Below are 27,119 nucleotides of genomic sequence, written 5' to 3' on the forward strand. Positions count from 1 at the left end.
TTCCAGTGTCGAGCGTCGGGGGGAGTCACTATGGAGAAGGGTCTGCACTCCTCCAGTGCAGGGCAGGCTTTTCCCTCTTCCACAGCCTTGAGGCACACAGCAAAGGCCTTTTCCATGAATGGAAGGACTGCATCGTCGGGTGCGACGTAGGTAGGGTGCTTCTTGCTCAGGGCCGGAAGCTTAGAGCAGGTAAAACCCCTACTTTTAAACGTATTGGCTAGCATAGCCTGGGCCTTCGCGAGATCGAACACTATCTCCTCTTTTGGTTCGGTCTCTTCTTTAGAGGCAGGTTCAGAACGAAGCCGGACGTAACAGTCCGGGTAGGCCTCGAAGTTTGGGAAGAACTCCACGTCTTCCAGGGGGACCGTGCCGATCTTGTCGCTGACGAAGATCCTGCCGGTCGCGATAACCATATGCTCAGCATACCTCCATGGGTTGGCATGTGAGCAAGCGGGGAGATCCTTAACCGAGATCTTCTTCGGTTCTTTGGATCCTATCATGGACCTGATGAACTCCTGATTTTCTTTCAGCCTGTCGTCCATGATGGCTTTGATCATCCGGAACATCTCTTGGGCGGATGGCATGGGTTCCGGGGTAGCGGAGGTAGACGGGAGAGACACTTCCGTCGGTGTAGGAGTAGGGGCGGTGATGGAAGGAGGAGCGACCTCTTGCTCCGACTCGGTGTATTCCACCTGGTCCTCATCATCTTCAGCACCTTGAGCCATAAGGGTCTTCTCCGTGGCCTCCGAAATATCCGACATGTGTTCGTCGTCCTCGGAATCCAGGTGGCACTCGTGCATGGACTGGGCCATGACTACGTCTGGTTCCACCGTAATTTGGACAGTGGGGATCAAATCCTTGGGCACCACAGAATCAGGGGAGGCCTTTGGGAACAAAAGGGACCTCATTTCTTCAGTGGCCAGGTACGGTCCGGTGGCATTCTTCTGGAAGCCACGCACCCACTTGCGTAGCTTATCCCGAGAAGTGTCCCTGACCTCCGCTGAGGGAGGGTTATGGAAGGCATCAACTAGGTGAGCCTGGCAGACCGTACAGTTCAGCGGGTCCCAGAATTTCAAATCCCCTTTCTTGTTAGCACAAGGGGCGTGAGTCCTGCAAGCCGTATGCCCGTAGAAGTGCGGGCGTTTCACAGCGCAGAAGTCGAAGTCACACTTCATCTGCTCCTCCTGTGGAAGAAAGAGAAAATGAGTATGGGGGGAGTCATAAGAATGGCTCTTAAACTAAGTTAATATTAATCATCAATTTTAACTTGATAAAGGGTGTGATGCACAGAGGATTGAGATAGGAAAGAAACATACCCCGTTTATCCCGCCCGGCTGGTTACCGTAAGCTTCATCCTTGGATAATCCGAGGTGGCCGAAGGCGCAGGATAGAATTCCCGTAGAAGTCCATAGGGCAATGGAATTCCATGGGAATTGTCAAGGATAAGGTTGGGACTGAGGCCACTCAGTCCCAAATTAGGGAGCTAAAGGATCCCAAAGGGTAACTGCCTCCGGCAACCAGCCGTGCTAAGATACACGCGGCATGCTGGCAATCTGTAGAATGCAAAAAGACAGCATGATTACCAGTAGAACAGTACTAAGGTACTGATCCATTAACGTAAACAGGCCATCTGGTTGCAGTGTAGGGCTATCAGTATTAGATGATGGCTAGTAGAAGGGGGTGCAAGTCGTCTTGACGCCTCTGGAAGGTTCCGGCAGACCTCCGGCACGCCGGAGGCCGCTCCAGCAGAGTTTCTGGCATTAGGACAGACAATATAAAAGTCAAGAGTAATACCAGGGTGGCGGCCGCCGGCACAGCGGCGGCACGCCGGCAGAGGGAGCGGCGGCTCCGGCAGCCGGAGGTTGCTGGATTGGTGACAGGAACAAGGATGGTTATAGCAGAACCGGGTTGCCGGCAGTGGATGCCGGCACTCCGGGGGCCGGCCGGCGGGCGGACGACCAAGCTACGAGGAAGGGGGAGAGCCATCGGCCGTAAGGCGGGAGTCCCCCTGCACACGGAGGACTGGCGGCCACGGGGATATGGGGTGAGTCACCAGGGAAGGAGGTGGGTATCGCCGACAGTGGAGGCGGCAAGGGACCGGCACCCGGATAGTGAAAGAGACAGAGGGAGGGATGTAGGGGGTCCAGCCATGGACTCCCAGACATCCCCCCTGAGAGGGTGTACCCATGATAGAGGCTGACTCTATCACCCAGAAGCAGGGGCCGCAGAGGACCGGGAGCTAGGGTAGCCCAAGGGAGGGCTAGGGGACACCCAAAGGGGGGGTGAGACCCCTGCATACAGAACACATCCAGTGGCTAACCCCATAGGACACTATGAAGGGTATATGTACCAGAGTGGACTGTACACAGAAGCTCAAGGTAGCCCTATCACTCCACCCTAAGGAGGAGTTGTAGGACAGGGGACAGATGGGTATAGACTAACCTAAGTATAGGCTAGGCTATACAAGAGATAGGTGGGGAGTGGAGAAGAGAAGGGTCTTCCATGGAAGGGGTTCTGTACCAGAGCGGCCACTAAGGAAGGGAGGACACTCCTTAACCTAAGGTAAGGCAGCCTGACTGAAACGGTGCATGGGTACAGTTTCAGCAAGGAACAGAATGACCCTTCCAAAACCTAACCTAGAGCAGGGAAGTACGTCCTGAACTAGGAAGGATAGAAGACATATCGCTATCGCAGGAAAGTCGTAGACTTAGTCCTAGCAATAGAGGAAAGACTAGCCGTTCCTCACTCTCAGGCGCATCCCTAAGGGGGGTTCATTCCCTTAGGGAGGACAGAGAGGCGATAACATACTCTGATAAGAGCTTGATCCCCTTACGTGGTAGGGGGAGCAAGGCTACACAGAGGGAATGCCCAAGGGCAGGGGGATGAAGGAAGCATATAGGGGTCCTACATGTAGGTTAGGTTAGGAAGGCACACTAACTAACCTATCCCCTATATGGTCCCTGAAGGCGAAAACACTTGCATCACAGTCAATAGTATTGTAAAATAATGCCACTATCTTCATAAGTAAGCCTAGGATCACTGATAAAATCATGCATGAACACTAATATAGGCGCTCTGGCGTGGGGGCTATAGTAGCCAACTGGTATGGGGTCAATCGATGACCGGTAAAAAAGCGTCAAAACACGATATAAAAGTTCCTAGCTATGAAGACTAAATAAACTAATATTATCGATTAGTAAATAAGGCCGGAAGCGTTGTTGTGGCTAGCTAAATAAGGCATGCAGAACAACAACGACGCCATAAAATGGCGGGTCCGGTAGAGGCACAGCTCTGCCACAAAACAACAATTATCTCGAGAAGTAATATTTACTTTACGGTCAGAGCTTAACTAAACAATACTGGAACCTTGTACTCAACTTTCCAGAAGAAGGCGAGGCCGAAGGTAGCGACATGATAAAGATGCAAGACGATAAAGTTAGCACAGGGAAAATCCGTCTAAGTAAGGCGAGCTACTGTACAAAGGATGAAGACGGACGTGACGTCATTTAAGCAATGGCGCCCGTTTGTTTACGTCTCGAGTACCAAAAGTAGCCACGGATGAGATTAGCTATGGAACGGCTCCCAGCTATTCTCCGCCCTTACACACCGAAGCATTAACTCTGTTCGAGGTGTAGATAGCTATGTGGCGCGTTAATACATGCGTCCCCTGTTGATATACGATGTCTTAAAAGGGAAACCTTTAGGATACTCGCTCCAGAAGTTAGAATTCTGTGATAACCTGTGGTTAAATTCTCTGGGAATATCTTAGTAGTTATTTACCCAAGGAAGCTACCAAAAAGGAACCTTCCATCAGGACGCCATGGCTTGAGCCCAAAAAATTGGATATTTGTTTTTATAAGTTTCTGGGGGTGAATTACTTGAGATGATGTCTCCGCATTAGTCGAGTATAGAAATAAGGTATTATTAAAATAAAACTTTTTTTTTTTTTTTTGTGTAAGGGTTTCCTTGCTCTTTTATTTTAAGTAGTTTGGTTTCAAGTAAGATTACTTGAGAATACTTTTGAATGGCTTTATATCTGAAAAAGGGAAGTTTGAAAGGGGGACTTCCTAATTCATGTTTCTTCCATAGAATTTATCTTAGTAGGCTCGCATGTCTGTTTCTGACATAGATGTACATTCCTCACAATGAACCAGCCTGGAACATATGTCTTTGTTGATGATGATCACTAAAAGGATTAATACTAAGATATTAAGCGATAAAGAGAAAGCAGCTCTTCTAGGAGGATGACTCCAAAATCAAACCTTTGTTCTCTTGTGTATTGGGTAGTGCCATAGCCTCTGTACCATGGTTTTCCACTGTGTTTGGTTAGATATATCTTGCTTGAGGGTACACTCGGGCATACTCTTCTTTTTTTTTTCTCTTCCTCTGGTTATTTGGAATTTTTATAGTTTATATCTGAAAGATTTATGTTAATGCTGTTATTGTTCTTAAACTTCTCTTAATTTTTCCTATTTCCTTTCTCACTGGGCTATTTTTGCTGTTGGAGCCCTTGGGCTTATAGCATCTTGCTTTTCCAACTAGGGTTGTAGCTTAGCAAATAATAATTATAATTTTTATAAATAGTAATAGTGTAAACAATTAGCAAGACTAGAGTACACTGACACAATTGTTAGAGATAGTAAACTTGATCTCATGTGCTAACATGGGAAATGGCTTCTGATTCTTGGTTAAATCTTGGGAGAGTGACAGTGACATGGAGAGAAATTTACTTACATTACTTTAAGAGCTGTTTTTCTGTCCTATACAGCAGGGGAACCCTATTCTCTACAGGACCTCCCCATTCATTTTATCACGTTGGTTCGAAAGCATTCAACATTTCACACCGCATATTGCGCGTTTATTGTTAACCCTGGATAGGTACGATGGGTCGTTCGCGACCCCGAGCGTCAAAAAAAAAGAGGTTTTTCTCACGTGACTCACCCCCGTGACTGAATTTGTGGGTGATCGACCTGCAGGAGGTGTCTCCCCTACACGCTCTAGTAGTGTCCAGATGTGCATTGCTGTAGCTGTACTCCTTCCCCGATTTCTGAGACGCGTCGGGGTCGAGCGCGACCGAGTTTACCCTTCTAAGGTAGTTTGCATAATTATCAAAGTTATTACGTATTATGAAATTGTCGTAGAATGGTGCAACTTGTATAGGTTATCAGTTGTGGAAAGTCTTGGTGGATTGTTTGGCTACCATGTGCATGATTTTTTTTTTAGTTAAAATGTCGTTCATCACCACGAGGACCATTTTACCGCGAGTGCCCCTTTTTCATTTTTTTTCATTTTTTTGCCAAGTCATTTTTCCGTAAGATATTGCCAAATAGTGTCGTAAAACTTTTGCTTGTTTAGTGTTGGAAAGTGTGTCTAGATGATCTGGCTACCCATGCATGACTTTGTTTTTGTCAGATACGACGTAGTTATTGGTATATTGGGTATTTAACTGCGGTTACCAATTTCTGTTTTTTTTTTCAATATTTGTAAAAATTACTACGTAGTAAGGAATTGCCGTATATTATTCATTTTTTTTTTCATGTTTATGTGTTAGAAAGTGTGCCTTGATGGTTGTGCTAACACGTGCATGTCTTTTTTTTTATCTGAGATGCCGTATATTAGAATGTCGGGCATTTTACCGCGAGTACCCGTTTTTCATTTTTTTCATTTTTTTGCCAAGTCATTTTTCCGTAAGATATTGCGAAATAGTGTCGTAAAACTTTTGCTTTTTTAGTGTTGGAAAGTGTGTCTAGATGATCTGGCTACCCATGCGTGATTTTGTTTTTGTCAGATACGACGTAGTTATTGGTATATTGGGTATTTAACTGCGGTTGCCAAATTCTGTTTTTTTTCAATATTTGTAAAAATTTACTACGTAGTAAGGAATTGCCGTATATTATTGATTTTTTTTTCATGTTTATGTGTTAGAAAGTGTGCCTTGATGGTTGGGCTAACACGTGCATGTCTTTTTTTTTATCTGAGATGCCGTATATTAGAATGTTGGGCATTTTTCCGCGAGTGCCCCTTTTTATTTGTTTTGCATTTTTTTGCTTAGTCATGTTACCGTAAGGAATTGGCAAGTAGTGTCACAAAACTTATATTTTTATAGTGTTGGAAAGTGTTTCTAGATGATCTGGCTACCCATGCCTATTTTTTTTTTAGCCAGATATGGCGTATATATAAGTATGTGTTCGATTTTCCTGTGATTGCCATTTTTTCGTTTTTTCCCATTTCTTTCAAAATTACTACGTACTAAGGAACTATCACAGAGTAATGATTCATTTATATGTTTATTTGTCGGAAAATGTGCCTTGATGGTTTGCCTAGCACGTGGCTGAAATTTTTTTTTTTCTGAAATGCCGTATATTAGAATGGCCATTTTTCCACGAGTGCCCCTTTTTATTTGTTTTGCATTTTTTTGCTTAGTCATGTTACCGTAAGGAATTGGCAAGTAGTGTCGCAAAACTTATAATTTTATAGTGTTGGAAAGTGTTTCTAGATGATCTGGCTACCCATGCCTATCTTTTTTTTTTTTTAGCCAGATATGGCGTATATATAGGTATGTGTTCGATTTTCCTGTGATTGCCATTTTTTCGTTTTTTCCCATTTCTTTCAAAATTACTACGTACTAAGGAACTATCACAGAGTAATGATTCATTTAGATGTTTATTTGTCGGAAAATGTGCCTTGATGGTTTGCCTAGCACGTGGCTGAATTTTTTTTTTCTGAAATGCCGTATATTAGAATGTTAGCCATTTTTCCGCGAGTGCCCCTTTTTATTTGTTTTGCATTTTTACGCTTAGTCATGTTACCGTAAGGAATTGGCAAGTAGTGTCGCAAAACTTATATTTTTATAGTGTTGGAAAGTGTTTCTAGATGATCTGGCTACCCATGCCTATCTTTTTTTTAGCCAGATATGGCGTATATATAGGTATGTGTTCGATTTTCCGGTGATTGCCATTTTTTCGTTTTTTCCCAATTCTTTCAAAATTACTACGTACTAAGGAACTATCACAGAGTAATGATTCCTCTAGATGTTTATTTGTCGGAAAATTTTGTTTACTTTTTTTTTGATTGAATATCATCAAATTTTTTTAGCTAAAATATTATATTGTTTTACATTTTTTTTTTTTTTTTCGATTTTATTTCCCTTCAAAAAAATTTTTTTGGGTCAGAATTTCAATTTTATAGTCGTAAAATAATCGACAATTATCCAGCAACCCACCATACAATTTTTATGCATATCCAATAATAATTAGATTAGTAAATAACACCTTGAAATTGACATACCCTTCCTACATTTCAAGTGGCAGATTAGGGAGTCTGAGTCAGTGTGGTTGGCGGCCATTTTGTGGACATATCCGAAGCGTAAGCTGCCCTATCTATATATATTCTTGTTCCCTATAGAATTTGTGATATTTTGGTATATTTTTACCTGCATAAATATCATATTATATATTAAATATATGTATTTTTTTACGAAATTTCTAAGTACTCAAAAAATTACCTTTAGATATGGCCCCTGATATAAATGTAATTTACAAAATAATGAAGATTTTTTTACATATTTCTATTTTAGGATAACATATGTTTATTCCCTAAAAAAATTAGCCACTTCCTATTTCATTTGGGTACCCAAAAAAATTCATGAAATTTGGACAAATTTTTTTGGCCAAAAAAAGTTACTCTCTTTTTTCTCATTTCAGATCTTCACCTCCATGGGTCTGACTTCATCCAAAATACATCAAGATGTGTCCTAAACATTCAAGAATCAATTCCTAAAAGGATTTGTGTATATATGTATAAACTTTTTTTTTATGAATTTTTATGTCAGGTCTTTTTTTTCTACTTAATTTTTTAAAATATTTATAATAAATAGTTTTTCTGCAGATGAGTAGTATTTATCTTTACAGTTGTTTTAAGCATTCATTGAAATTTTTTTTGGCAAAAGAAAAAAGGAGGTTACTGCAAAAACTGATTTTTCAAGAATTTTTTTTGGCGTCGGGGTCGTTCGCGTCCGAGTATACCCTTAAAGGGGTGTCCGAGGAGCGTACCTATCCAGGGTTAAATCGCTTTATCGAAGGACTCGCAGAACAAGGTCTTCAGTTTCCTCTTGAAAGCTTTAATATCATCAATCTTTCCGATGTCTCGTGGGAGCTTATTGTATAGTATCAGGGCCACATATTTAAAGGCTCTAGGTTGTGCATCAGTTAATATTTCATGATTTTGGTGGTAAGTATGGAAATGATAGATATCATATTAGAGATCCTGTTATTCAATTGTTCAAGGTTTCATATTTTTTCTTAGTTTCATCATTTTTAATATTTTATTTATTCTGAATTTTCATGTGGGATTTTCCTCCTATTGCTTGAATGGCGGAAGTGATGTCTATCGTAATGTATATCAAAACAAGATATACAGTAATGAGTTAACATACCCATATTTCAGGCTGATTTTCCACAATTGGAGAATGTCATACCAGCCTGTAATTTATTTCTGTGTAACTAGGGTGATTTCAGGTAATATAACACTCACTCTCTCTCTCTCTCTCTCTCTCTCTCTCTCTCTCTCTCTCTCTCTCTCTCTCTCTCTCTCTCTCTCTCTCTCTCTCATACCTTGAACTTCCATTCCTACTACCTTCCAGTTCCTCCCTTCCAAAAAAGGGCTTTTGACGTAGGAAAAATCTATTTCTGGGCGAGAGACCTGTGCCGCCCAGTGAAATGCTCCTTTTACATCATTTCTAAGGTGAAAACTGCTATGAATTTACCAGAGAAAAAATTGTATAGGAATGCTAGGTTGAACCCAGCTCGCTCACCTTAATAAGGTGTCGGTATAATACTGGGGCGTGATTATATCACAACCAGAGGTCTTGCACCATTTACATATCTCCTGTCAACATCCCCGAACAGCGAGGTGCCGTTCAACATCCTAGCTCTGAAACGCTACTACGAACGATTCCACCCATGCCAGTAACGTCACTCCTATAGCACCCCAGATTGGGGCCCGACAGGGAGGGACTGGTGGGTTCACTGGGCGGCACAGGTCTCTCACCCAGAAATAGATTTTTCCTACGTCAAAATCGCTTTTCTGGGCTCTGACCTGTGCCGCCCAGTGAAAGAGTACCAGAGAATAGGGACCCAATATGGCTAACTACCTGGGGAGAAAAATAACACAAAAATAACATAGATGGTTATTTTAATATCAAACGGGGGGGGGGGGGGGGAATCCTGTAAATACGTAATCAACATGGATATGAAAGTGATAATTAACATTGTAATCAATACAAAAAGGAAACCCGTAGGTAAGCATTGAATATAGATATGAATAGTGATAAACAAGCTTGGTAAACAATTCAACAAGGTAACCCGTAGGTAAGAATTCAACATAAATATGAATATAAAAAAGGGTAAACAATCTCATCAAGGGATGAAAGTAAAACCAAGCAAAAAGCAGATCCATAATCACATTCTTAGTGTAATAAAATAAAATAAAATCAGCTCGGGGGATTTTAAGAACAGATGAAATCAAAAACAATTCGTGGAAATTGATCACAATGTATAATAAAATAATACTCCATAAGGGTGTATGGTAAAGGACAAATAAAACCAGGTAGGAACAATAAGTAAACCAGGCAGGAGGGAAAGAGGATAGAGCAAGACGTTGTGATTAGGACTCGGTACCTTCAGGAGGAACTACATTGCCTGCTGCTACTGTGGCAAATTTAAGAGCTTCTAAAGGTTTTAGGTAGTGGCGCTTGAAAACTTTAGGGGACTTCCAACCCGTATATTTTGAGAGCTCATCAAATTTCATGTGGTGGAAAAAGTTAATTGAAGTAGCCACAGCTCGAATATCATGGACATGTGGGAATGATTCAGGATTAGCTTCTTTAATAAAATAAAGAATTTGTCTGATTCCCTTAAGGGTAATGGTTCCTCCATGTTCTCTAATAAATAAAAGCCCTGTGGTTGTGGTGGAAGTTCTACTTAAGTAGGATTTCAGGGTGGTAACAGGACACAGGGATGGATCCCGAGGAAGTGGAACAATCTTCCAGGGAGACCCCCTGTTTTGGGGGTCCTCATTTTTAGCCAGGAAAACTTTGTTAGGGGAGAGAAGGACCTCACCCAAAGAGAGAAACTCTATATGACCTGGGTCTCTAGATAAGGCTGACAATTCTGAGATTCTGGAGCCAGAGGCGAGGCTCAAAAGAAAGTATCTTTCTTAATAAAGCCATATAGTTACAGGATTCATTCGAGGTGTCAGAGGCTAGCTTTAGAACATCGTTCAAAAACCAGGAAACTGTGCTAGGGCGAGTTGAAGGTTTTAATCTGGCACAGGCTCTCGGAATGGATGAGAAATATGAATCCGTCAGATCAATGTCAAAGCCGACATGGAAGATCTTTTTCAAAGCCGACTTGATCGTAGTAATGATATTGGCTGCCAGGCCCGATTCAAAGAGAGTTCTGAAGAATGTCCCAGTTAGGTTCATTGTCATTTTCTCAACTTGGGAATCTTTCAAAAACTTTGCTAGTTTTTTGACAGCTGAGTCATATTGACGGAGGGTGGATTCTCTTTTGTCAGATTCCAGGAATAGGGTATTCAGAGGATCGATGTTTGCACCTTGTTGAGCTGCGAACTTCATGAATTCCATAAAGTTAGGGCATTGAGAATCCTTGAGGAAGCTAACACATTGCGAGTTTGTACTACTTGTGTTAGTACAGGATTGGGAATTGGCCGGGGGCGGAGGCCTAGCTCTAGTAACAAGGGGAACCAGCTGCTCCTGGGCCAGTTGGGGGCTACCAGAGCCACTCGACCTTTGAAAGATCTGAGTTTGTGCAAAACTTTCAGCAGGAGATTTATCGGAGGAAACAGATAAATCGTCTTCCAAGTGTTCCAATCTAGTGACATAGCGTCCATGGCATAAGCCTGAGGGTCCAGGTCGCAAACAGGTCCACCTGGAGACCCGGGACTTGAGATAATATCCACTGGAAGGATCGATTGTCTAGTGACCATTCCGACTCCAGTGGAGTCGTCCGGTAAAGTGCGTCTGTCACCACATTCCGGACTCCCGCTAGATGGACTGCTGATAGATGCCACTTGTGCGATGCCGCCATGGAGAAAATCGTCAACATGACGTGGTTTTTGTGGGCTGATCTGGAGCCTCCTCTGTTGATGCAGTGGACTATGACTGCACTGTCAAGGATCAGTCTGATATGGAGATTCCTGGCTGGGCTGAGACGTTTTAAAGTGAGGAAGACTGCCATGGCCTCTAGGACGTTGATGTGCATTTGTTGAAAGATCGGTGACCATAACCCTTGGACTTTCTTGTGTTGGGAGTAACCTCCCCACCCTGTTAAGGAGGCATCTGTATGAACGACGAGTCCCTGGGCCGGATGTTGCAAGGGAACCAACTTTGAAAGATTTTTGATCTTCGTCCAAGGCTGTAGACTTTTTCTCAGGATTGGGGGAAGACGAGCTCGCCTGTCTCGACGTTTTTTGGTTGCTCTGGAGCGCCACACTCTGTTTGTCTTTTAGTTTGGACCTTAGGACGATGTCTGTCACAGAGGCGAACTGTAAGGAACCCAGGATCCTCTCCTGGTTCCTTCTGGACGTCAACTTGTCCCTGAGAAACTGTTTTGTGTTCTTCGCTATTTCCTTCCTTTTGGTTTTTGGGAGGCACAACATATGGGAACTTAGGTCCCATTGTAGCCCCAGCCATTGAAACTTAGTCTCCGAGACCAGGCGGGATTTCTTGAGGTTGACCTGAAATCCTAATTGTCGAAGGAAGGAGAGGACCTTGTTCGTTGCTATGTGGCAGTTCCGGACGTTGTCTGACCAGATCAGCCAATCGTCGAGATAAGCCACTATTTGTATCCGCTGAGTTCGAAGTTCCTGAATTACTGTCTCTGCTAATTTGGTGAAGATTCTGGGTGCTATGTTGAGGCCGAATGGCATCACCTTGAATGCATAGGCTTGTTTGCCTAGCTTGAAGCCCAGAAAAGGACGAAAATGCCTTGCTATTGGAACGTGATAGTAGTCATCTGTAAGATCTACGGAGGTGGTGACGGCCCCACGGGGAAGTAAGGTCCGCGCCTGCGAGATGGTAAGCATGTGGAATTTGTCGCAACGAATGAAGGAGTTTAGACGAGACAGGTCCAGGATTACTCTTTGTTTGTCTGAGCCTTTCTTTGGCACGCTGAATAAGCGACCTTGAAATCTTAAGCGATGTATGCTTTGGATTGCGTTCTTTTGCAACAGATCCTTCGTGAATGAACGTAGCTCTTCCGTTGGGAGCTGGTAGAAACTGTTCGGTGGAAGGGGTCCCTGAATCCAGCTCCACCCCAGACCTTTTGAAATTATGCTGGAAGCCCAATTGCTGAACTTCCAGTGGTCCCGAAATTTGTAGAGTCTCCCTCCTACCTGCAAGTTCTCAATGGTTGGAGGATGATTTGCCGCCCCTGCCTCCGCGGAAATACTTGCCCCGGTGGAAACCCCTTCCGCCACGCCGGGCATGAAAGGCACCTCTGGAACCCCTGTGGCGCTGGCAGCCATGGGAAGAACCCCGAGATTCATACGTGGGGTTAAAGGCGGGGGAGGTGGTGAATGAAGTCGAGGCGACTTGAGCTTGAGGGACCAACACGTACTGTTGTTGTTCTTGGCCCTTTGAGGTAGAAGGCTGGGAACCTTGAGGAACAGACTGAACCGGGACCGGTTGTACCACTTGAAGAGATGGTCTAAATTGCGAGGAGTGGAAGGGCCTCAACCTCTTCCTACCTCGGATTGGGGTACTAGCCGGCTCATACTTCCTCTTAGGGACTAGGCCCCACCTAACCTTGAGGCTTTGGTTGGCTTTAGCTGCCTCGCTGAGAACCGAATTCACTAGGTCCTCCGGGAAAAGATCTGGACCCCAGACTGGGGCTTTAATGAGCCTCTTAGGTTAGTGTCTAATCGTAGCCTCAGACAGTACATGTCGTCGGCAACGGAACCTGGCATTATGAAAATCATAGGCGTCAGTCAATAAGGTCTGCAAAAGGGATTTGGTGAGGACCTTGAAGAGAGGTTCCTCGTCGTAAGTGGCAACGGTCAATTCGGAAAGAGTAACCGAATTAATCGACCTACCGAGCTTACACCTGGTGTCAAGCTCAAATTTAATCAGAGACTCCGGAAGTTTAGGAAGGCGTTCGCTGAACTGCGTCGAAGCACAGTCCGGGCTCAGTTTGCCCACCGAGAAGGTAGATGGGGCGTTCCGCCAACATTCATTATCCCCCGGGAAGAGAAGGGAAGTCAAGTCCGTCTCTCTGAGTTGAGATAAGGGCTTCTCCTCCTCGGTAGCTTGATAGGCAATCTCCATAATCTTGGTTGCTTATGGAGTCGGAGTCTGCTCGTCGACCACAAACATAGTGTACGAGCTCTTGTAGGCTGTGATCATTGTATTCATACAGTTCCACTCATTGAAGATGCGGACCAAAACAGACTGTGCCTGTTCTTTAGGGAAGATCACGGTCTCTTTCGGGACCTTATCCAGGCGGATTAAAGCTTCCTCTGTTAGGCAGGCGTAGCCGGGGAAGGGAAATTAAAGACCCGGCGGGTAGAACTCGTAGTCCTCGAGAGGCCGAGTTCCGAAACTTTCTATGGATAACATGCCATCCGAGAGGGGGGCATGTAACGCTAACTGCCAAGGGTTGTTTTTGTTGAAAGGTGGGAGCTTGGAGGCGTCGGGGATGGGATATTGCTGCTGTGGTGGCCGCCCCGAACGCGTAAGTCCCTGAACCATGGTCTCCACATTAGTCATTCTCTCTTGCAACATTGTTTCAAAACGAGAGAACATCTTCTCCGAAAATTCCTTCGGGTTAAATGATTCTGCCAGGGGGGGAACACGTGCCGGAATGGAGACTACTCCCTGAGAGGTCGAGGGCACAGCAACCGAGTCCTTAGAGACTCTAGTGGAAGAAGATTTTGACTTCAATGATGATGGTTTCGAAGACTTGTGGGTCTTGTGTAAAGGCCTGCGGTGAGCCTTAACCTTGGGGACAACAGGCCGGGGCTCGAGATCAGCCCCGGGAGTCCCCGGGAATCCTTGAAATGAAGATTGGTCAGAAGTAGAAGAAAAAGTCAGGCTAAGGAGAGGAATCTTAGCCCGGGACCCACCTGACTCGCCTATGTCCCTACCTGTGTCGGGTTCATCCAGAGCCATGGGCTCTACGTCTAAATTGAGGATCGCGACGTCCTCTGTTAACATCCCGCCTGTCTCCTCTTGATCCGGGCCCAATAGTAGGGATTCAAGATTCTCAATGATAGGATCCGCCAAGTCTTTGGGGACCGCAGCCGAAGTCTTTGCGTGCGGGTAAAGGCAAGAGCACCATTCTTCAGAGAGGATATAAGGCTGTTTGGCCTTCACATTACGGGCGAACCCGCCAATCCAGATTTTGAGGGTCGCCTGAGCCGCATTCTTTTCAAGTTGGGAGCTCTGAAAGAGAACAGACTATTAGCGAGGGTAAGGAATATCATGCCGAAGAAAAAAGAAAAAAGATCAGGGGCTTCGGAGACACGAAGCTAACGAAGGGCATGCGAGGAGTCCAAAGAACAGTGTCCTAAAATTAATTAATTGTAACTCCACTTACCAAGTCTGTATTGTAGCTAAAAGGAATTCCACTCACCGAGTCAGATGTTAAAGTGGAGGTCATTTTGTAGCAAACTACACAATTGTCCGGATGCCAAACAATCAAATCATCCACCAGGACAGCACAGTGGGCATGTGAACGACACAAATCGTGGCCGCAGGGTTGGTGGAAGACCGCCGAACATGCCGTCATCGCACAGCGTACTGTCTGTAAAATAAAAGATACAGGAGTATCTTATAGATAAGCAAGAGGGGCCCGGAGGCTCCGGGGGCTTAAATTATACCACTATCGTGGTGAAAGGATATACTACGACTGTAATATAGATAAGAATAAGTCAATCCGTAATCGTGATCGTATTCGAAGGGGGGGTCGAGAACAGGGAGTATATAACGGATTTTGAGCGAAGCGAAAAATCTATTTTTGGGTGAGATAGCCATGGCGTCCTGATGGAAGGTTCATTTTTGGCAGCTTCCTTGGGTAAATAACTACTAAGATATTCCCAGAGAATTTAACCACAGGTTATCACAGAATTCTAACTTCTGGAGCGAGTATCCTAAAGGTTTCCCTTTTAAGACATCGTATATCAACAGGGGACGCATGTATTAACGCGCCACATAGCTATCTACAGCCCCAACAGAGTTAATGCTTCGGTGTGTAAAGGCGGAGAATAGCTGGGAGCCGTTCCATAGCTAATCTCATCCGTGGCTACTTTTGGTACTCGAGACGTAAACAAACGGGCGCCATTGCTTAAATGACGTCACGTCCGTCTTCATCCTGAAGCCAGTTGCTTGCCGATCACCATGATAGAGCAGGGTGGGACCTAAAAACTGGACGAAGTAGCAGGGAGGGTCCATCAGGACGCCATGGCTATCTCACCCAAAAATAGATTTTTCGCTTCGCTCAAAATCCGTTTTTTGGGCTCAAGCCATGGCGTCCTGATGGAAGAATACCAGAGAATCAATGTATCGTGGTAGATTTTCCCCTATTGGTAAGTGCCAAGGGCTTTGAACAATATAGCATAGTAATCTTAATAAAAGAACCGAAGGGAAGAATCTTCCTGCCCCCCTTGGCAGTGAAGTTCCCACGGGCCATGCCGAGATCAAAGTGGTTATCGAAGGGCTATTCACCTTGTTAGAAGAACCTGAAGAACTTGGAGACGAGACTGAATGGTTGGCATTCGTATCGGAACATTCTGGAAGGCAGACAAGTGGTGGTTGGACACTGTGTGCTGAGAAGGTTAGTTTCGTCTCCAGGGTATGAAGAGTAAGTATTCGTATTGGAATATTACGTTGTAAGAGTGAATATATAATAAGGGTTAAGACCTTAAAATCTCCATGAACCATAGGGAAGGGGATAATAAAACTATGACAGGCATGTATTTCATAGTAAGTAGGAGCGGATTGAGACGCACAGTAATAAAATAGGAATTTTATTTCACAGTTGCAGAAATTAAATGAATTGCAGCAATAAGTAAAGTTAATTTACAGTAAATTATAATGTACATAGTAATAAAGACTTGCTCTTGAATCTGAAAGGGAATTTCAAATTTATTAGTAGGCACTCGTTCTCGAGGAACGTCAGTCTTTAATTAAAACACATCATGCTATAGGCATGCGGCACTTGTGTGACGACTATGACATTTCACCTGGGATAAGAACAGTTATAAGAAAGCACTAAGTGTTTTCGATATCACTATGTATCGCTCAAGGGTCAACATAGGCACCCGAAGAGTTAAGAGTCCCAAGTAACTCGCTGTTCTATGCAGAGTTAGGTGCAGGTTTCATAACACTACCTGCGGCTACCACAAAATGTTTGACTTCGTGCACTTGTTTCGCATAATGTTTGAAGAAAACACGAGAGGACTTCCAGCCTGTGAAGCTTTTAAGGCTTTCGAAGTCCATACTCTGAAAGAAATTCAGAGACGATGCAACTTGTCTAGGATCGTGACCGGCGGGTGTACTGTCGGGATCCGCTCTGCGAATGAAGTAGGTGATTTTCACTCTTAGTTGTTTCAGTGACAGGTCGCTGCCCGATGTTTCTCCTTTGAAGAGTTGGCCTCCACCAAAGTTCGAAGTCCTGCGAAGATAGACCTTGAGGCTCTCTACTGGGCATAGGGAGGCATCTTCCTTCAGGGGGCATATTCTCCAGGGGCCCCATCTTTTGGTGGGTAATTCGTTTTTGGCGAGAAACGTCGGATCCGGGGAGAGGGTAATGTCTCCTGAATCAGTAAACAGGATATGACCCTCTTCTCTTGACAATGCCACTATTTCGCTGACTCGGGCTCCTGAGGCAAGAGCAAAGAGAAATATAACTTTCTGAGTCAGATCCTTGAGAGGGCATGAATCATTATCCAAGTTGGAGGCGAAATGGAGCACCTTGTCCAATGACCAGGAGATCGGTTTCGGTGGGGGTGCTGGGCGTAGACGAGCGCATGCTTTCGGCAGTTTATTGAAGATGTCGCTGGACAGATCAATTTGGAAGGCATACAATAGTGGTCTAGTCAAGGCCGATTTGCAAGTTGAAATCGTATTGGCTGCTAATCCCTGTCCATGAAGGTGAATGAAGAAGGACATGCAGAAATCCATTGTGATTTCCTTAGGATTTTTTGTCTTGACGAAAGAGACCCATTTTCTCCAAGATGATTCGTATTGCCGTCTTGTGGATTCGGTCTTGTATTCCTTGAGGAAGTCTAGACTTTTCTTCGAGATCCCAAACCTCCTCTTTGCGGCTAGGGAGAGAAAATCATGAGATGAAGGTCCTTGATTTTCGATGATGAAGCGAAGACAGTCGACTTCTGTACTTGTTGGGAGAGAACTGGGCCCGGGAGAGGGATCAGCTTGGGCTGCAGCTCCAGGACCAGGGGGTACAAGTTGCTCCGAGGCCACTTGGGAGCCACTAGGGCCGCTGTCCCTTTGAAGGTTCTCAGCTTGGAGAGGACTTTCAGCAGAAGGTTGGTGGGAGGGAACAGGTAGATCTTGGACCATCTGTTCCAGTCCAGTGACATGGCATCCACTGCTTCTGCCTTGGGGTCCTCGTACGGGGCCACGTACCGAGGAAGTTGATTGTTGTCGCTCGTTGCGAAGAGATCTATCTGAAGTTCTGGGACTTGGTGAGAGATGAAGGAGAATGATATTGCGTCTAGAGACCATTCCGACTCTATCGGGTTTGTCCGAGATAGAGCATCCGCTGTCACGTTGTGGAATCCTTGTAGGTGAACTGCAGACAGGTGCCATTTCTTCTTCTCTGCCAGACGGAAGATTGGAAGAAGCACCTGATTTATCTGGGGCGATCTTGAGCCTTGGCGATTGAGACATCGAACTACCACCGAGTTGTCTAGGGTTAGACGAATATGGATCGAGGGAGGCGGGGAGAGTTTCTTCAGAGTTAGAAGGACCGCCATGGCCTCCAAGATGTTGATGTGAAACGTCTTGAACAGGGGAGACCATGTGCCTTGAGCCTGTTTTTGGTGGGAGTGACCTCCCCAACCCTCCAGCGAAGCGTCCGTGTGGATGTTGAGTGATGGAGGTGGGTGTTGAAGAGGAATGGACCTTTTCAGGGCCTTTGCTTCCGACCACGGCTTGAGGAGAAGTCGAAGTCTGTTTGGGAGCCGTCTCTTGAGGTCTCTTCGAGCGATGGATGCAGAACGTCTCCAGACTCCCGCGGCATCCTTTAGCTGTGCACGAAGCACTGGGTTTGTTACTGAGGCGAACTGTAGAGAGCCTAGAACTCGTTCCTGCTGGCGTCTTGAGATCCGCTTGGATTTCAGTAGTCTCTTGACAGACCCTGCTATTTCCTTCCTTTTCTTCTGGGGAATGGAAAGGCGGTGTGACTGAAGGTTCCATTGGATTCCTAACCATTGGAACTTCTGAGCTGGAGAGAGGCGAGATTTCTTCGCGTTTATCTTGAATCCCAGGTGTTCTAGGTACTGGGTGACTTTGCTGCAGGATTTTAAACAATCCTCGGGCGATGGAGCCCAGACTAGCCAATCGTCGAGGTAGGCCATCACCTGGACGTCTCGGAGGCGGAGCTGTTGTACTATGGCGTCCGCCAGCTTTGTGAAGATCCGAGGGGCCACATTGAGGCCGAAGGGCATGGCCCTGAAGGCGTAGCTTTTCCTTTGGAGTCGAAATCCTAGGTAGGAGGAAGCGTGATGGTTCATTGGAACGTGCCAGTAGGCATCCGCCAGGTCTATGGAGACCGTGTAAGAACCTCGAGGCAGAAGGGTCCTTATCTGTTAAAGAGTCAGCATCTTGAACTTGTCGTTCGCTATGAACTTGTTGAGGGGGGATAAGTCCAGAATGACTCTGAGTTTGTCGGAGTCTTTCTTGGGGACACAAAACAGTCTCCCTTGGAACCTGGTGGACTTTACCTTCCTTATCACCTTCTTGTTCAAGAGATCTAGGACATATTCTTCCAGAAGGGGGGTTGATTGTTGGAAGAATTGCTGGAAGGTTGGGGGTGGTTGAGTCCAACTCCAGCCTAGACCCTTCTTGACGATGCTGTGTGCCCAGGGATCGAAGGTCCAACGATCCTGGAATTGGCGGAGTCTTCCTCCCACCGGAAGCACTTCATTGCTTCTGGTGTCCCGAGGGCTTACTGCCTCGGCCGCTAGCTCCCTTTCCTCCTCTGCCTCTGGAGGGACGGCGAGACGCGTCTCTGCCTGCACCTCTGCTTGAGCCTCTACCTTTGGGACGAAAGGTAGTCGTCTGTTGCTCGAAAGCAGGGGTGAGAACCGGTGACTGGGACAAGACCGGTTGGGTGACCAGCTGAAAGGTCTGCTGTGGCTGAGCTGCCACTTGGGAAGTAGCGGGTCCCGGAAACTGTCGTCTTGGTTGACGCTGCTGGGGTTTCTGTTTGGAAGATTTCCTCTTAGGTTGAGGTCCGTCGTCCTGAGATAATTTCCTCTTTTTTGACATGCCCCACTTGTGGAGAAGGTTCCTATTCTCCGTGGCGGCTTTGTCGGTGATCTCCTTCACAAGGTCAGAAGGAAAGAGGTGTTTACCCCAGATGTTGGAGGAAATCAGCCTCCAGGGTTCATGTTTCACAGTGGCACCTGCGAACACGAATTCACGACAGGCTCTCCGAGCCTTCATGAAGTGGTACATATCCTTCACCAGGGTTGCCATGTGGGATTTGGCAAGTACCATGTAGTGGTCTGGTACTCTGGTGTCACAGGCCATGATGTCAAGTTGGACCTGGTGGGACATGGATGCTGCGAGCCTCTCCTTCGTATCTTGTTCCCGACGAAGGAGGTGATCGTTGAGTTTCGGGAGGTCTTCATTAAACTGACGTCCGGCGACGTCAGGATCTAGCTTTCCCACCACGAAAGTATGCTGGATGTCCTTCCAGTGTCGAGCGTCGGGGGGAGTCACTATGGAGAAGGGTCTGCACTCTTCCAGTGCAGGGCAGGCTTTTCCCTCTTCCACAGCCTTGAGGCACGCAGCGAAGGCCTTTTCCATGAATGGAAGGACTGCATCGTCGGGTGCGACGTAGGTAGGGTGCTTCTTGCTCAGGGCCGGAAGCTTAGAGCAGGTAAAACCCCTACTTTTAAACGTGTTGGCTAGCATAGCCTGGGCCTTCGCGAGATCGAACACTATCTCCTCTTTTGGTTCGGTCTCTTCTTTAGAGGCAGGTTCAGAGCGAAGCCGGACGTAACAGTCCGGGTAGGCCTCGAAGTTTGGGAAGAACTCCACGTCTTCCAGGGGGACCGTGCCGATCTTGTCGCTGACGAAGATCCTGCCGGTCGCGATAACCATATGCTCAGCATACCTCCATGGGTTGGCATGTGAGCAAGCGGGGAGATCCTTAACCGAGATCTTCTTCGGTTCTTTGGATCCTATCATGGACCTGATGAACTCCTGATTTTCTTTCAGCCTGTCGTCCATGATGGCTTTGATCATCCGGAACATCTCTTGGGCGGATGGCATGGGTTCCGGGGTAGCGGAGGTAGACGGGAGAGACACTTCCGTCGGTGTAGGAGTAGGGGCGGTGATGGAAGGAGGAGCGACCTCTTGCTCCGACTCGGTGTATTCCACCTGGTCCTCATCATCTTCAGCACCTTGAGCCATAAGGGTCTTCTCCGTGCCCTCCGAAATATCCGACATGTGTTCATCATCCTCGGAATCCAGGTGGCACTCGTGCATGGACTGGGCCATGACTACATCTGGTTTCACCGTAATTTGGACAGTGGGGATCAAATCCTTGGGCACCACCGAATCAGGGGAGGCCTTTGGGAACAAAAGGGACCTCAATTCTTCAGTGGCCAGGTATGGTCCGGTGGCATTCTTCTGGAAGCCACGCACCCACTTGCGTAGCTTATCCCGAGAAGTGTCCCTGACCTCCGCTGAGGGAGGGTTATGGAAGGCATCAACTAGGTGAGCCTGGCAGACCGTACAGTTCAGCGGTTCCCAGAATTTCAAATCCCCTTTCTTGTTAGCACAAGGGGCGTGAGTCCTGCAAGCCGTATGCCCGTAGAAGTGCGGGCGTTTCACAGCGCAGAAGTCGAAGTCACACTTCATCTGCTCTTCCTGTGGAAGAAAGAGAAAATGAGTATGGGGGGAGTTATAAGAATGGCTCTTAAACTAAGTTAATATTAATCATTAATTTTAACTTGATAAAGGGTGTGATGCACAGAGGATTGAGATAGTAAAGAAACATACTCCGTGCATCCCGCCCGGCTGGTTACCGTAAGCTTCATCCTTGGATAATCCGAGGTGGCCGAAGGCGCAGGATAGAATTCCAGTAGAAGTCCATAGGGCAATGGAATTCCATGGGAATTGTCAAGGATAAGGTTGGGACTGAGGCCACTCAGTCCCAAATTAGGGGGCTAAAGGATCCCAAAGGGTAACTGCTTCCGGCAACCAGCCGCGCTAAGATACACGCAGCATGCTGGAAATCTGAAGAATGCAAGAAGACAGCATGATTACCAGTAGAACAGTACTAAGGTACTGATCCATTAACGTAAACAGGCCATCTGGTTGCAGTGTAGGGCTATCAGTATTAGATGATAGCTAGTAGAAGGGGGTGCAAGTCGTCTTGACGCCTCCGGAAGGTTCCGGCAGACCTCCGGCACGCCGGAGGCCGCTCCAGCAGAGTTTCTGGCATTAGGATAGACAATATAAGTCAAGAGTGATACCAGGGTGGCGGCCGCCGGCACAGCGGCAGCACGCCGGCAGAGGGAGCGGCGGCTCCGGCAGCCGAAGGTTGCCGGATTGGTGACAGGAACAAGGATGGTTATAGCAGAACCGGGTTGCCGGCAGTGTATGCCGGCACTCCGGGGGCCGGTCGGCGGGCGGACGGCCAAGCTACGAGGAAGGGGGAGAGCCATCGGCTTGAAGCCGGCGGCAGGCGGCAGTCCCCCGGCACACGGAGGACTGACGGCCATGGGGGTATGGGGTGAGTCACCAAGGTAGGAGGTGGGTATCGCCGACAGTGGAGGCGGCAAGGGACCGGCACCCAGATAGTGAAAGAGACAGAGGGGGGATGTAAGGGGTACAGCCATGGACTCCCAGACATCCCCCCTGAGAGTGTGTACCCATGATAGAGGCTGGCTCTATCACCCAGAAGCAGGGGCCGCAGAGGACCGGGAGCTAGGGTAGCCCAAGGGAGGGCTAGGGGACACCCAAAGGGGGAGACCCCTGCATACAGAACACATCCAGTGGCTAACCCCATAGGACACTATGAAGGGTATATGTACCAGAGCGGACTGTACACAGAAGCTCAAGGTAGCCCTATCACTCCACCCTAAGGAGGAGTTGTAGGACAGGGGACAGTTGGGTATAGACTAACCTAAGTATAGGCTAGGCTATACAAGAGATAGGTGGGGAGGGGAGAAGAGAAGAGTCTTCCATGGAAGGGGTTCTGTACCAGAGCGGCCACTAAGGAAGGGAGGACACTCCCTAACCTAAGGTAAGGCAGCCTGACTGAAACGGTGCATGGGTACAGTTTCAGCAAGGAACAGAATGACCCTTCCAAAACCTAACCTAGAGCAGGGAAGTACGTCCTGAACTAGGAAGGATAGAAGACATATCGCTATCGCAGGAAAGTCGTAGACTTAGTCCTAGCAATAGAGGAAAGACTAGCCGTTCCTCACTCTCAGGCGCAACCCCAAGGGGGGTTCATTCCCTTAGGGAGGACAGAGAGGCGATAACATACTCTGATAAGAGCTTGATCCCCTTACGTGGTAGGGGGAGCAAGGCTACACAGAGGGAATGCCCAAGGGCAGGGGGATGAAGGAAGCATATAGGGGTCCTACATGTAGGTTAGGCTAGGAAGGCACACTAACTAACCTATCCCCTATATGGTTCCTGAAGGCGAAAACACTTGCATCACAGTCAATAGTATTGTAAAATAATGCCACTATCTTCATAAGTAAGCCTAGGATCACTGATAAATCATGCATGAACACTAATATAGGCGCTCTGGCCTGGGGGCTATAGTAGCCCACTGGTATGGGGTCAATCGATGACCGGTAAAAAAGCGTCAAAACACGATATAAAAGTTCCTAGCTATGAAGACTAAATAAACTAATATTATCGATTAGTAAATAAGGCCGGAAGCGTTGTTGTGGCTAACTAAATAAGGCATGCAGAACAACAACGACGCCATAAAATGGCGGGTCCGGTAGAGGCACAGCTCTGCCACAAAACAACAATTATCTCGAAAAGTAATATTTACTTTACGGTCAGAGCTTAACTAAACAATACTGGAACCTTGTACTCAACTTTCCAGAAGAAGGCGAGGCCGAAGGTAGCGACATGATAAAGATGCAAGACGATAACGATAGCACAGGGAAAATCCGTCTAAGTAAGGCGAGCTACTGTACAAAGGATGAAGACGGACGTGACGTCATTTAAGCAATGGCGCCCGTTTGTTTACGTCTCGAGTACCAAAAGTAGCCACGGATGAGATTAGCTATGGAACGGCTCCCAGCTATTCTCCGCCTTTACACACCGAAGCATTAACTCTGTTCGGGGTGTAGATAGCTATGTGGCGCGTTAATACATGCGTCCCCTGTTGATATACGATGTCTTAAAAGGGAAACCTTTAGGATACTCGCTCCAGAAGTTAGAATTCTGTGATAACCTGTGGTTAAATTCTCTGGGAATATCTTAGTAGTTATTTACCCAAGGAAGCTGCCAAAAAGGAACCTTCCATCAGGACGCCATGGCTTGAGCCCAAAAATATATATACATGTGAATATATATAGATGAGATTAATCCAAGTGGTTACAGGTAACGTTGGCTCCGGAGAGACAACCGAGAGAGCCCAGGGCTCATGAAAGTCCACCAGAGAAGGCGGACAGGGGGGGGGGGGGATCAAGGGTCAAACCCGTCGACGGCACACAGGATTAATTAACTCGACCAGGGAATAAAGTGAAAGCTACGTCCGGGGATCCCGTAATGAAATGATAACAAATGGAGTCCGTGAAGTGCGGAACACCATAGAAGGAGGGATCTATAATGGGTCCGTGAGGTGCGGGACCGGGAGGAAGTAGCAGGAATGAATGTGAAAAATATGTAATATAAACATAACATGATACCACAGACCAAGCAGAATGCCTCCCGCCGACTGGCTAATCGAGTCGGCGGAAAGAAACGGCTACGGCAGGGTAGGGGGAAAACTGCAAAAATAATGTATAATAATAAGCCTCACATACTATTGGGAACCACCCTGAACGGAGTTAAGCAAAGGCCCCGGGGGAGAGAACGTAACGCAAAACAGCTGACTCTACGACTCGACATGAGAGAGAGAGAGGGAAGGCAACCCTAGGGTGGGGGTGCCGGGGGGATGGGGAGAGGGAGGCTAACAAGTGGGCAGAGGACAGGAGTACCAACCTGAACAGAGACCCACGACTGGAATGATCACACGGAAAGACTAGGATAAACAATATAATAATATAACTAATAGGTAAATAAAAGAGGAAGGCATGCTGGATAATAATAATAATAATAACAATCGTAAGATAGTACGAAGGGACGAACAGAGACACGGGAAGACCAAGCCTAACAGCGCATGGAGCTAGGCAGGGCTACCAACATAACACAAAGTCGGTGAAGTGCCGACAAAAAACGTAAAACAAAGAACTGCCTCTTGAAAGTCCCTTCGAACTAATAATACTAGTAATAAAACGAATGCTACTAAGATCGTTATGAACGTCCGTGACGTGCGGAACGTAAAACGAAGTAAAACTAGTAACGCTCGAAAGCTACCAGGCATGCCAACCGAACATGAAATTACGATACCATAATATCGTAAACAACTGTTATCGTAATAACAGACTATCATAACATAAAATAACACGGGGTGTGAACCGTGGATACCCATAAAAGTTCAAAATGAGGAACAATCAATATAGAAGACTCATTGTAAAACGTTAAGAACAACGAGAGAGAGAGAGAGACGGGGTGGCCAAACGCCACGAGGACCCGACGCGGGGTCGCGGATACAATAAAACTGTGATAAAATAATAAATAAGGGCAAGGCCACCTCCAAAATCTCAAAACTCATAGATCTGGTACTTAACTTAAGTGGAGTGACGGTAGGGTCCGACATCCTGAGATAAATCCTGGGTAATCCAAGGAAAACACACACTGGAAAAAAGATAACGTAGCAAGCTGGTGCTATGAAAAAGGAGTGACGTCACTGGCGTGGGTGGGATCATTCGTAGTAGCGTTTCAGAGCTAGGATGTTGAACGGCACCTCGCTGTTCGGGGATATTGACAGGAGATACCTAAATAGTGCAAGACCTCTGGTTGTGACTTAATCACGCCCCAGTATTATACCGACACCTTATTAAGGTGAGCGAGCTGGGTTCAACCTAGCATTCCTATACAATTTTTTCTCTGGTAAATTCATAGCAGTTTTTACCTTAGAAATGATGTAAAAGGAGCATTTCACTGGGCGGCACAGGTCAGAGCCCAGAAATGATATTTTCTGTTATCCTTTGAGTGGAGAATTATTTTTCTTTATCAATTTCAGGAATCATTTGGCGAGATATATATCCCGGAATATTTTGAACCGCCTCAGGAGATCATCTTGAACAAATTATCATCGAGAAGTGGGGAGGTTGGATCTGCAGCAGTTATAATTAAAGAATCAAAGACGATTGTTATTGAAGGTAAGCTGCTTATATTTATAAAAAGTGGCTATGATATCTATAAAAAACATTAGGGCTTTACCTGACTGCTTTTAATAGACTTATGTGCATGTGTATGAGACACAGGCTTTGAATGTTCTTGTCTGAAATGTAGGAGTTGGTGTTTTGAAAATTTTCACTTATAGGTCACAGGATTTATGCTGCTATAGTCTACCTATACTAGGAGTTAAAATGAGTTATCTTCATATATCTTTTTGTTTATACTGTGTTGTGTTGTATTTCATGAAAACAGTTGTCTTTGTACATCATTTAATATTGCATCTCGGAATGTAAATAGTAAGAGGATTTAAATCAATTTGCCAGGTTTTTATATAGATATCACTAGCTTTGCTATTTTTGTGTAATATTTTATGCTGCAGTATTTAATTTTGAAGTCTTCCTCTGAATGGGAAGTATTAAGAAGATTTTGTCTAAGGTATGTTCAGTAGGTTCGATATCAGAAGCACAAAAACGGATTAATTTCTTCTAATTTTGGACTTGTGTTAAATGTAGTGAACATAAAGTAGTTATTAAAGTATAGAGCAAAACTCAAACCAATGTCATAGGCTTGGTTTATAGAAATAATAAATCTGCCAATTATGGGTCAGATATCTCAAACTCAGAATTGCCAACAAGGAAGCCTTTTCATTCAAGAGATAACAATAGAATTTCTTTATAATGTACTTTCCAATAGCATAGCTATCCGGACATGGAAACCTTATCATAGGTAGAACAGCATGACTGTCCTTTTCACTGAAGTCCAGTAGCAGGAATACTCTACTGCCTCTTTTCTCGGTTTACTACAGCCCGACCTGTGACTATTGATTTTCCTTAATAAGGCTTAAGACAGCCTACCTGTTTTTATGTATCAATAACTAGAACTAGCCAGCTACATATTGTTAACACTTTTAAGGTGTGTTTTAAGGAAAAGAATTTTTTAAGGTGGCCTTTTGAAAATAATTTCCATTTAATTTGGTACTAGAGTATCTGGGATTATACAACTACTTTCAGGTATTATAAGGAATATATTTAAACTTTGTCTCCATATACCCCAATAATCTGGTCTTGTTTGGCATTATTGGGATGTGGTTTTACATATGTAGTATATTCAATTTTGAATCCTTGGGAAAGTTTCCCTCATAAATCTAGACTGTTAAATGCATAGTAATTTACAAGGTATCTCTTTACGGTGGGGTTTGAGACCAAGTTGTCTTTTTTTTTTTTTTCCCATAGATAAATTAAGATGGTCTGTTACAATTTCCTCTAACTTTCCCTTATCAGAAATGGTTGCAAGTATTTCATCTAAGAATAGTGGTCCTTGTTGAGTAACAGACATTCAAACGATGAACATTGCAGGTAGTGCTCCT

At 45.6% G+C, this 27,119-nt stretch overlaps 1 protein-coding gene across 3 annotated transcripts in view; it reads left to right on the forward strand.

Annotated features, from left to right (window-relative positions):
- The window catches only part of knk (protein Skeletor knk), a 186,034-nt gene that overhangs the window by 119,476 nt on the left and 39,439 nt on the right, over window positions 1–27,119 (forward strand). For all 3 annotated transcript variants that reach the window (XM_068384030.1, XM_068384033.1, XM_068384038.1), the window contains one exon: window positions 25,596–25,734. In XM_068384030.1, coding sequence (XP_068240131.1) covers window positions 25,596–25,734 — 139 coding nt within the window. The remainder of the gene's footprint in view (window positions 1–25,595; window positions 25,735–27,119) is intronic.

This window comes from Palaemon carinicauda, chromosome 1, assembly GCF_036898095.1.
Source record: "Palaemon carinicauda isolate YSFRI2023 chromosome 1, ASM3689809v2, whole genome shotgun sequence".
Lineage (NCBI taxonomy): Eukaryota > Metazoa > Arthropoda > Malacostraca > Decapoda > Palaemonidae > Palaemon > Palaemon carinicauda.